We start from the raw sequence: 11936 nt of genomic DNA on the forward strand, positions 1-11936 counted from the left end.
CGCTTCCATGTTGTCCTCCAAATGCTAAGCACTGAAGGAACAGAAGGAACCAACCTCAGGGCAGTTTGGTCACACTCAGTTCCCTGCCCTCCTGAGTCTGTTTCCAGGGCCCAGGACTCTGCAGGTGTGTTCCAGAGGAACACTTGTGCACGCTCAGGTTTGAGCCATCACGAGTCTCCATGCTGCTCTTTGCTGGGATCAACGGGAACTCCTAGAACTGCTGATGCCAGGCCTACCCCCAGAGCACTCCACCAAGTCTCGTAGTTCAGGTGCTCCCAGCAGGTAGCCACGGTGAGAACCACTGTGGTCCCTCAAGGACTCGAAGCCTGGCTCTTATGTTCATCAAAAGACTGGACTGTGAACTGCCTTTTCACAAAGGAGGTTCAGGTAAGTGCCATTCTGGTTATCTGGGCACTTAAAACTACATGCACAGCCAAGTGGACGGACGGGTCTGCAACGCTATGCCAGAAAACAGTTCAAGCTTTAATTTAGACTCACAGCAGAGATAATTGTTGTTTGATTGTTGCACCATTTTAATAACAAATTCAAGAACAAGATCTCTGGTTCTAAATGCCTTTACTGAAGGGCCAAAAGCAAAGGCTGCAGACCCTGTGGCCCTCCTGCTACAGCCAGACCAGTTAGTGTAAAGCTACAATGGCGTGGGAAACCGGAAGGAAGACACCGGTCAGCCAGTTTAAAGTTTAGCAACAAAGGCTTCAGTCAAACAGCAAGCTGTACAGGATTGCAGGGAGAAAAGTTCTGAGGAGGTGTGCGTGAGTCCCTATGTGGAAATTCTTCACAGGCTCACGAAAGCTCAGACTTGCTTGGTGTAAGACTTGGCCAAAGCCCCAGCTTTGTATACAAATCAGTGACCAGGGTAGCTGCTTTGTGAGACTCTAACATGGTTCCTTTTGTCAAAAGTGCGGGAAACTAACCAACTTCGTTTAACACAAACGTGACAAAACAAACTTAGAATACATTGAGTTGTCAAAATTCTATGTGAAGAACTGCCAAGATGACTTTTTACACGTCTTAAAATGATTTTTCTGTAAACCTTTTTGGGCCTGGGAAAGATACCATAAGAATTAACACAATTCAGATTAAGTTTAGGCGCGTGCGACCTCATGTCAAGCATATTTACAAAAGAACAACTGTTCATCCAGTAGCTGACGAGGCACGAATGTATCTTGCTTAACCCATCTGCTAGCTGCTTTTGCCTTCAGCTTTTACAAAAATGGATTTAATTTCCAAATACAAAATTTAACACCATGTGTAAACACTTGCAGCTCTGGGCACTGAAGATAATGGGCAGCTGCCTGCATGTCTCCACACAGCTACGCGCAGTTATGTGCTACAAGGAAGCCCATGGACACTCACACGCTGGAGCGGCTGGGGGGAGAACCACAGGAAGCCATCCATATACTGAAGGAAAAACACTAAAATCAAAGTCACAGGAAATGGGAGATAAGCTGGGACTGGCAGCTGGTTGTATCTGCCTCTAGTTCCCCTCAGCAGATGGCCAACATACAACTAAAGCGCATAATTCACTTTACTATTCTAATCATGCTTCGATCCCTACAGGCAAGTGGCCCCCAGACCCTCCTGGCTGGCCCAGTGACCGCAGACATGGCCCGGCTTGCTCAGGAGCGGGCTCCACGGTGAGACACCTAGAAGCCGATTCTGCCTCTGGTCATGGAGTAGCCCAGCTTGGCCTCATTGTTGATGAAGGACATCAGCCCCACGTAGGTCTCGATAAGGAGCGGACGCTCCAAGATGAGCACGCCACTTGCTCTGCCCGGCAAAGGACATTCTTTCTGGGCCTTTTTGACAGCTTGGATTAACTGAGTCTTGAAGCTTTCCAACTGGAAAAAGAAAGAAAACACTGAGTTTTAGCCTTCAGGCAAGAGGAGAATCATGTATTCCAATGAAAGCTTAGCGTTTTGAGACACCTGTGCCCCTCCAAACAGCACCTATTTCCTTGCCAAGCGCTCATGGTGTTCTTACTTGGCACAGAGATGCTGTCTTCTCATCCGCATCTGCCATTGGGTGTTCAGTGAAAGTTGCATAGGGCACGTTGGTGGACCAGGGGTTCCATCGGTTCATGAAGGAGGGGCGGCTCTCCTTGTCCCACTGCACTCGAATCCCCAGGCCTTCTCGCCTGACACAGGAGAAGAAATGAGGTACTTGTCAACAGCCTCATCAGGTAGGAGACTGATCCCAAACAGCTCTTCCACGTTCAAAGAAAAGGCCCAGGGCATTTCACAGCAGGACATCACTGTTGGTCTGTAATAGTGCGACACTACTAACGGGTGCTGTGCATACTTTTAAATATGATTCACTGAAGGTAGTGTTTTAGTTACTCAATCTTTACAGAATCGCTAAAAATTTAATGTGTAATACATATACTTCATCTATTTGTATATGTGAAAATAGCATAGGTGAGCTAGTGAAATGAGTGACATTTTTATAACTTTCAATTCCTTTCTTTAATGTCTTATTAAAACTTGGTAAAAATTTTAGTTCCTTATCCAATTCTTAAAAATCTATAAAATTAGACTTTAATTAGTTGACCACATCAATACGTAGTTTCTCATACTTCAGAAAATTCAAAAGCAGAAGGATCAACTCTTGAAAGAAAGCTATTAAATATTCTCAGCCTAACCTTTCACAAGATCTGTAAATTAAGTGCTGCCCTACTTGCTCCTGTTAAAAATCATTCGTCTCCCAGATCATGTACCCCCCAAAAAAAACAAAAAACAAAAACAAACAAAAACATTAACCAGAACAGGTGACTGACAGATGTCATCCCTCCCTGCCCAGAGAGAAAATGGTGGGTTTGGATCTGTCTGCAGCATGTACAAGGTGGTTTTTAACGTGCAGGGCTCCCCATAACTGTTCTCGAATCGATATCAATCATTTTTACCACAAGCCTAATGGCTGGTTTCTGTGCCAGAATTCCTTTCAGTGCTCTCCCTTGCCCAGAGGCCCATGCCTCTGTTCTAAGAAAGCGTCTCTGAGTTCTCAGGCTGTGGTCCTTTGCTTCTCCCGAATGCGGAGTAATGGCTGACACGGAACTATCTGGGACCTGATGTGCCAAGAGGGATGGAGGAAAGGGGGAACTGCCAGGACCCTCCAGCTAGGTCGGGTGGCCCGCGACCTCGGAGCAGTCTTACTTGTTGAGTGACTTGGCTGGAAACTGGAACTCTCCGCAGGAGATGGTATCCACAGCGTTCAGGCCGACCCTGACCACCTGCTGGCACTGGAGGTTGATGAAGTCGTATTTGCAGATGAGCAAGGACTGGTCAGTGACCAGCACCAGCCGCTCCTTTTCGTTGTTCCAGTGGTCGACCCTGCGAGCAAACAGGATGAGGAATGGCTGTCAGGGTGGGCCACCCCAAGGCCAAGCCCATGTGTCGCTCCCTCGGGAGGACACCCAGGCCCAGGCGCTCCGCAGCGGCCTGCTCTGGGTTTGGAGGTCCCGACCTGCGAGGCTGCCCTCGGAGGCCTTCAGCTGGGGCCCTCCCCACGCAGCCCCGCTTACTCCGCGAGCAGCCACACGCCCTGGATCTCGCCGTCCTCCACCGGCCGCACCACGGCGCGGATCTCCTCCACCGCCTGCTCGATGGTCCCGGGCTGGGGCACAGCGAGGCGCAGGGTCACCGCCCGGGGCCCGAGGCCGCCCCCAAGCGTCCCCCGGAGGTCAGGCCCCGCCCCGCCCCGTCCCCCCGAGGCCGGGCCCCATCCGCCCCCCCCGCCCCCTCCGCACCCGGAACACGAAGTACTCCTTGACGCGGGCTCGGCGTGTGGGGTCGTGGACGCTGAGCGGCCACAGGGTCTGGCGCAGCGGCGCCCCCGCCCCCGCCGGGCCAGCTCCTGCCACGCCGCCGCCCTCCGCGACCTCCTCGCCGGCCGCCAACAGCGCCGTGGGGCTCGTGCCCGCCGAGTCCACCGAGTCCCGCAGCTGCAGCATCGCCACCCCGGTCACGGCCACCACGCCCGCCTCGCCGTCAGCTCGGGTCCCCGACGCCCGGCCCCGCCCTGCCCCGTCCCGATTGGCTGCGCCCGGCCAGCCCCGCCTCCTATCCCGCCCCCTGCTTCACCCGCAGGCCCTCGCGATTGGCTCATCCCCAAGCATCGTCCGCGATTGGGCTTCCTCCACTGCCATTCACAATCGCTCCGACCCTCGCCGCGCCGGAAGCGGCCCCGCGCTCACACCCACTTCCTGTTTACGCGACCAGCAGGAGGGGGCGGGGCCGAGCAGGTGGGGGGGGGTAGGGCCGTTGTCAAGGAGACGCGGCGCTTCTAGCTAGCGGATTTCGCGGCCCGCGGCCCGCGGCGCGGGGGCCGGGGCCTGGGGACGCCGGGCCGGGCCGGGTCGGGCCGGGCCGGGCTGGGTTGCAAACGTGTATGCCTTGGGACCTGTGCCCTTGAAGTCGGGGGACGACGTGGAGCCCGGAGCCGCGGCCGGGTGCGGCCTAGACGGCAGGGATGGGGAGGGGGGCCGGGGCCCCTCGGGGAGGCGGGCAGGGGACCGGCCCACGCCACGGACTCTCGGGGAGCGGGCGAGGGGAGGCGGGCTGCGCTGTCCTGAGTGGGGCGGGCCCGGGTGGCTGCGGTCGGTGGTCGCCCGCCCTGCGCGGGCTGCCGTGGTGCCCCCGGGCAAGGCCCCGGGTCGCCCGCCGCTCTCCCGGGGCTGGCGGGTGCCCTGGGCAGCTACGAGACGGCCGCGTGCAGGTCTTCGTGCGGGCCCGGGCTCCCAGCTCCTCTGGTCATCCCGAGGCGTGCGGGAGGGGCCCTGCGCGGACACGCGGTCTCCCGAGCAGCGGCCGCATTTTGCCTTGCCCCGGGCCAAGGGAGCCCCTGCTCCTCCGCGGCGCCGCTGGCACTGGGGTCGTGGGCCTTGGACTTCAGCCGCTCTGATGGGCGGGGGCAGCTCGTTGGCTTTGCATCTCCCCAATGCCTAGGGCGCAGAGTACCTCTTCATGTGCTTGTTTGCCAACCACGTACTTTGGTGAGGTGACTGTTCAGCTTTTTTGCCCATTTTTCACTGTGCTGGTTGTTATTGTTTTCTAAGACTTCTTAGTGTTCTGGATCCAAGTCCTTTGTCAGATACGTGTTTGGCCAATATTTTCTCTGGGTCTTTGGCTCGGCTTCATCTCTTAACCCTGGGCTTTTAAAAGGTTATTTCCACTCCCTTCAGCAGGAAGTCCACGCTCTGCCTTAACATCAAAGGCCTCAGCTTAAGGGGCGGAAGGAATATTTAAGCACACAATGAAGTCATTATTTATCTTATCTTGCTGCTGAAGACTGTCAGAACCTCAGCTGGAAAGAGCCGCTTGTTATCTTCACTTCCAGATGTTGTGGTTTAGCGTTTCAGAAAATCACTTTGTCCCACCTGTTGACGTCGGTCCCAGATGGAAGTGGGGTCTCCCTGGGGTCTGGTGGCCCCCGAGGGTCGGTTCCCAGAGAACCTGCTGGTTCTCTAGGTGCTGGGCACACAGTTTCTGCGGCTGGACGTGGAGGCCTTTGCTCTTTCCCTTGAACTGCAAGGGCTGGAGAATATTAGTCTGCAGGGCCCGTGGGCTCAGCTCACCTTCCAGAGACAGCTTCACTTTGGGCAACGCCCGGCGTCCCAGGGCTGCATCCTAGGCCGCTATGCTGGCCTCCAGCTACACCATTTCAGGAGCTCACAGATAGAGTGTCCTAGAGTCACAAACGAAGTCACCACTTGAACACAGAAACACCCTTTCTTTCCAGCCAACGGGAGCAGGGCCAACCTTGGGGAGGAAGTGGGCAGGCTCCCAAGCTCCTTGGCTCTAAGAGAACAGGATGGAACAGGGAAGCGAGGGATGCAGCTCTGTGCAGTTTGCAAAGATGGAAAAATGTCCTCCTTTTCATCACGCCCCATCCCCAAGCCAGAGGTCAGCTCCACCGCCCTCTGACGTGTGCTCATCTCGCTGGGACCAGCTGCCTCAGGCGGGAAGGTCTGACTTCTGATGGTGCTTCGCTCGGGGGAGTTGGAGCCTGGGGGAGGTCTGGGAGGCATCAGCTTGAATTTGGGGGGTGAGATCTCGGCGGAAGGTTGCTGTCTGCAATGGGACCACTGGCCCCAATCCTGGTTCTGGTCTGTGGGCAGGCGAGGTCCTGGCGGGACGCACAGTGCTTTGTGTCTGCGGTTCCTCCTGAGAAATGCCAGAGCTGCAGGGGGGTGGGGGTGGGGGTGGGGCGCTGCTCAAGGCCTGTAGTGCTGCTCAAGGCAGTGAAGGACTCAGCTCCAGGGAGGCCACCGTCTGACCCCGAATGCAGCTGCTGCTGAGAAGGCCCAGGAAGGCCAGGGGTCCCCCACCAAGTCCCCTCTCTTGTCTGAACATTCTGGGGCTGCCATAACTAATGGCCACAAACCGGGTGGCTGAAAAGTCCAAATGACAGCATGGGTGGGTGGTGCACCCTCCTGCAGGGAGAATCCGCCCGAGCGTCTCCCCAGCGCTGGCAGAGTGTCTGTCCCTGTGTCCACATTTCCTCTGCTTGGAAGGACCCAATCCTAGTTGGCCAGGGCCACCCTACTCCAGTGTGGCCTCTATGTAACTAAAAGCAACTTCAAATACCCTGTGTCTAAACACGTTCCTGTGCACAGGGCCGGGGTTAGGTCACGATTCAATCCACGACCCACTCTGTCCTCGATGCTGCCTCACATCGACAGGGTCAGGTCAGGGCTCCAGGGACCTGCTGTCCAGGCAGCAGTTAGTCATTCAAGTAGGACAGTGGTGAGTTGCCACCGCCCAGTGGGCAAATCAGCCCTTGGTGTCCTGCTGTGGCTCCTGCTCCAAGCACACGTGCTGCTCAGACCCCGAGCAAGAGCCCGCTGCCAGGCCTCCATCGTTGCCACCTCATCCACGAGGAAACTGAGGCCAGAAAGACCAAGTGGCTCGTCCAGGGCTGCACTCAGCTGGTCCAGAGCAGAGGGTCCCGAGTCCAGGCTATGAGCCCCAGAACCTGCTCTCACCCACCATGCTCCTGCCATGCCAGTGCCCCCTTCCTGGGTCCCAGAGACCCTATCTTCCATCCTGTTTCTGTTCAGCAGCCAGTTAGGGGCTTTCAAGAAATGAACTTCTGAATCAGCCCCCCAAAATTTGTGTGAGCTGGTGCAGTTTTGGGTGCTTATGCAGAGGCTGCTCCCTCTGCCTGGCTGTAACCTACTACTGTGTTGCATTTTAGGCCCTTTCTGTGGGGTGAAGTTTGCAAGATGTGAAGCGGCCGCTGCCCACTCCATTAAAAGTGCAGACGGCTCGGGCCCTGGCACCCAGCCCCAGGGACCCGAAATGCCTTTAGCATTAATTAATTGGGTCGTGCTCCTGTCATGAGAGGTGTTGGTAAGAAAGTCAGACAAGACTCTACATTATTATCTTGAATTAACAAAAATATTAGTTCAGGGAGTTTTAAAAGAATGTTTTGGGCTTCTCTCGGCGCAGCTCCCTCCTTCCAGTCTCAGAGGGACTGAAATCAGACTGCAAGAGGGAAGTGGCCCAACCGCCCGCCTGACTCTAGGAAAGTAGGAAGGGAGCAGTTTGCTTTGGAAATTAACGCCGGGAATTATCAGCCAGGCTGGTGGTTGGATTCTTCTTTCTCCCCAAGTTATTTTTCTTTGGGCCAAAGGCTATTTTCATTATTTCCAGCAGAGAATGAGACAAAAACATCGAAAAGCAGTGCCTTTTAAAGGTGCTTTTCATACATGCCTGAGCCATCATTTACAGATGTAAAAGGGGAAATGCACTCACCCCTCGTGTGTCCCGGGCGAGGCTCCGAAGCCCACCTGATGCCAAGGCTAGTTCACGGGTGGTGACTGTGGTGCCAGCCAGGGCTGGGAGCATCGTGGGGGTGTCTGCAGGAGGAGGCAGGGGCCGGGCAGGCATGGGGAGAGGGACTGGGGCCAGGGCCTCTGGCAGTTGCATGACTTCCATGCTGAGTGCAGGCACCTTACATTTGGGGTCTGGGCACCCTGAAACGCTCAGGGTGGTGACAGCCTAAGGCGCGCGGGGCCTGGCAGCTCATGAGGTGGGAGAGTGCCAAGAAAGAACTGGGTTTCCAGGCTATGGTTTGCTGGGAATTCGAGCCTGGATCTGAGACGAGAAGTGGGCAGACTCCCCCCTACCCCCCCACTGTGTGGCCCCAGCTCGGGCTCAGGGGGTTCTCATACCTCCCTCTTCCACAGGGGCAGCCCCCAGTGGGCAGCTCCAGCCATTTCTCTACCCCACTTCCTCCCCGACTGGCAGGAGGTGACTCTTCGCATTTCCATACTTTGTCATGAAGATGTCAGCTCAGCTCTTCTTAATGTGTATGTTTAATGTCATTCTAGAAAAATGTCCGGCACAATTTTGAAGGAACTGAGTAAAGTGATCCCCAAATTCACTGAAATGAATGGACGAGAGGGGCCAGTCCAAGTGGGGTCGGGAGAGAGCAAGGGGGCGGTTCTGCTCTATGGTCCTTTAAGCATGCCGCGTGTCGTTGTCGTCATGGGCAGCTTGTAAGAGTGGCAGTGGTGACCGCCTGTGGGACAGGTGCGGCCTCAAGGCCGGGATGAACTGTTCGGCCTGCCCACCTGTTGGCAGCCTGCGGGGCACAGTGAGACCCCGTGGAGATGCTGGAGAGAGTACGAGGCAGAAATGGTGGCTCACGAGCGGGTGGGCCGAGGGAGGGCTGGCCTGCTAGTGGCCTCTGAGCTATGGCTGACCAGTGAGAAAAGCAAGCCCAGGTCTCCCCTTTCAGCAGACAGCAGTGTAAATCCCAGACGAAATAAATGTGAGCATTTTAATAAAACGGAAGAAAATAATGGTGATATTTTGAAGCTGAGTACTTATTTTTCTAAGCACTGGAGGAAACTGCAGACTGGACAAACTATATACATTTGAGTTCCCCAAACAGGACACTTACGTAGTCAGGAAGCGTCTTTGATGATATTAACACTGTAACTGCAAATGGAAAAGTGCTGTCCCTGCTCTGTCCCCACACCGACTTGGGAGTGAAGATGGCTGGTGAGGGTGATTCCTGGCTAGTATTCTATCCTCTTTAGTTTGATTACTATAAAGGAGAGTGTGTCTATTGTGAGTTAAACCCACATGTAAACGTGTGTGTTAAGCACCTACGTGCAGCTCAACAACATCTTGCACTTTCCATCGCCCTCTCGCTGGAGGATGCATTTCAGAGCATGGCCAGCGGGTATCTGGCCGCTGTGTGTCCCCCTGGCTTCAGGCCCAGAGGCCGGGTGTGGTGGCGGGAGGGGCGGATGCAGGGGCTGAGGGTCAGGGGCCCCCTTCCCGCCTCCCCAGTCTGGGTGAGGGGGGCTTCTCCTTGAGAGGGGGCTCCGTGCTGTGTTTCACTTGTCTGCAGGTGCAGAGAAGGGCAGCTTTGTGTGTGTGTGTGTATGGGGGGTCGGACCCTCCCCCCCAGGTGGCCTAGTCCCACCTTGATAGCATGTGGGAAAGGGCTGTGCATCCCCTGGGAGTGGGGACAGGTGTCCCAACCACGGACCCCTGTGGGACTCGTGGCGAGAAGCACCTGCTGTCTTCCCAAGCCTGCCCACCTGGCACCTGCTTTGGGGACTGTTTACCTGGCTTAGTGCCCAGGGCAGGGAGGGGGCAGAGTCAGACTGGCCGTGAGACGACAAAGCTTAGATTCAGGGACCCTTCCAAGTTGGGGTGGAGAGGCTAGAAACATATGCAGAAAGTCCTCTGTTTTTGCAAAATTAGCAAAATAGCATTTTTGTTCTCCTTAAAGAATGTTGATTCAGGCCCTACAAAACTTGGGCCTCCCCTGCTCAGAGGGGGATCCTTCTTAACCTAAAGGAGCCATCGGATTCCTTCTGGAACAATTAGTCATCCTCCCCAACCTCACCCCACAGCCCTGGAGCATGGAGTTCAGTGGAGTAGCTGAGGCGGCTTCAAAGGTATTCAGCCAGCCAGCCAGCCATCTGTCCATCCATTCATCCATCTATCCATTCATCCATTCAACACACCCACTGACGTTCTGCTTTGGAGAAGGGGTGGGTGAAAGATGGGAAAGTGGGTGGACCCACACGGAAGGGCCCTGGTACTGGAGCCAGAACCTGTTGGGACTTTCTTGGGCAGGGGCGGCCGGCGGGTTCTCCAGGGGACACCAGGAGGGATCTCAGGGTGGTGTTGCCTGGGGGCCAAGGAGGCAGAGCAAGGTGGGCCACCCGTTCTGCGCCCCTGGGGTGTGTTTGGGGTGAAAGCCCCATCTGAAAGCTGGGGGAGCAACTTGGGTTTGGGACCTCAAAAGAAAGTGAGATGGCCAGGTGCCTCTGGTGTGGTTTCTTTGCTTTACAGGCGGCAGAGCACGGTCTGCAGACGGCAGCTCGGGGGTGCTGCCCCCTCCCTGCAAGCTCAGGTCCCCCTTGTAAAGCAAGGATAACAGTGGAGCTGGCCTGATGCCCCCCTGCAACCTCCAACCCTCAATGCCAGGTAGAGGGCTCAGAGAGCCCAGGAAGGGCAAGGGGGGGTCTGTTGGGTCTCCACTGGGTCTGGACACTCAAAGTACCTTGCCCCCCAAGTTCTTCCCACCCGGGGGTCCTGCTCTGGGTTAGGGGTGGCGGCATTCTTGAGCCTTCCCTACCAAACCACCACATACGTGTTGGGGAGGGAAGTCTCAAGGAAGCTGCCCCCCCCAGCTCCCCCATCCTCCCTCCTGCCAGGCTCCTGGGGGGTGGCCGGGCTCATTTCAAACCCAAACCAGGTTTAAACGGAGGGAAGTGAAGGACCCAGAGCCCCAGGCTTCCAGCAAGATGTGCTCCTGGGCTGCCCCCACAGTTGGGGGTGAGGAGGTCCCCGGCACCCCCCTACTCCTGGCCACTGCGTGGAAACAAGAATACATTTGCCCTGAGGGTGGTGGGTGACCAACAATCTCGGTGCCCAGGGTGGGGTGCCCAGAGGCACAGGATGGCGGTGCCCATGGGAGGGAGGAGATGGGGGTGCCAGGGAAGGAGGTGCAGGCCCCGGCAGGGGTGTCAGCGGGGAGGGGCAGCCCACTCGGCTCTCCTGTGGCGTTGGGGGCAGGAGGGCGCTGAGGGGGCGCGCGCCGCTCGGGGGTCCAGAGGCTGCGGGGAGAGCAGCCTTTGGGCCCAGCCCGCGCCGTCTCGGGGAAGCTGCGGGGAGTGCGGGCCGCGCTCTCCCTGCGCTCCGGGCCTTGGGGTCGGTCCCGGGACTCGCAGCGGGAGCCGCGAGGAGCTGGCGGGCCGGGGCCGGGGTCGCGGTCGGGGCCGGGGCCGGGGCGGGGGCGGGGTGTCTGGAGCGGGAGCGTCGCGGCGGGACCGGGGCGAGACAGGGCCGTGCCGGGGGCGGGGCGCGGCTCGGGTCTGGAGCCGGCGGCGGGGTGGAGGGGGCGGGGGCGGGGGCGGGGCCCGGCGCACACGGGGCCCCCCGCGCGGGCAGAGCGCGGCGGTGCTGGCGGCGAGTGTGTGCTGGGGGCCCCTCCGCACCCGCCGCGGGCGCCGGGCACCTGTGGCTGCTCCGGGTCCCCTCCCGGCCCTGGCGCACGTGGCGGCGGCGGCGGCGGCTGCGAGGGGCGGCCGGGCCGGCCTGGAGCCGGGGACCCCCGAGGCGGGAGCCGGCGCGGCCACCATGACGCTCCCGGCGGCGGCGAGGACCCCGGGGCGCGCGGTGGCTCTGGCCCTGGCGCTGCTGCTGCCCGCGCTGCCTGCGGGCGCCGACGCCCCGCGCGCCCCTCCCCGGCTGCAGCCCGGCATGTGAGTAGCGGGGGCCGGCGGCGCGGCAGTCCGTCGGGCGCCGAGACCCATCGCCCCCCACCCCCTCCTTAGCTGGGGAGGCAGGGGCGAAGGCCGGCTTCCAGGCAGGGTCTGGGGGCTTCTGCGGCGGGGCCATCCTTCCCCCTCCTATCCGGGCGAGCCCCCCCCTGGGCTGCGGGTT

General features: G+C 58.2%; 1 protein-coding gene across 1 annotated transcript; it reads right to left on the reverse strand.

The window, feature by feature from the left end:
• Positions 1 to 462: 462 nt before the first annotated feature.
• Positions 463 to 4020, reverse strand: TPRG1L (tumor protein p63 regulated 1 like). The gene is made up of 5 exons (XM_077151530.1): positions 3767 to 4020; positions 3542 to 3633; positions 3174 to 3350; positions 2005 to 2158; positions 463 to 1862 (listed from the first exon to the last, which is right to left on the reverse strand). The coding sequence occupies exons 1-5, from the start codon at positions 3968 to 3970 to the stop codon at positions 1668 to 1670; spliced, it is 822 nt and encodes a 273-aa protein (XP_077007645.1). The 5' UTR covers positions 3971 to 4020; the 3' UTR covers positions 463 to 1667.
• Positions 4021 to 11936: the final 7916 nt, after the last annotated feature.

Source organism: Tamandua tetradactyla, chromosome 2, assembly GCF_023851605.1.
Source record: "Tamandua tetradactyla isolate mTamTet1 chromosome 2, mTamTet1.pri, whole genome shotgun sequence".
Classification (NCBI taxonomy): Eukaryota; Metazoa; Chordata; class Mammalia; order Pilosa; family Myrmecophagidae; genus Tamandua; species Tamandua tetradactyla.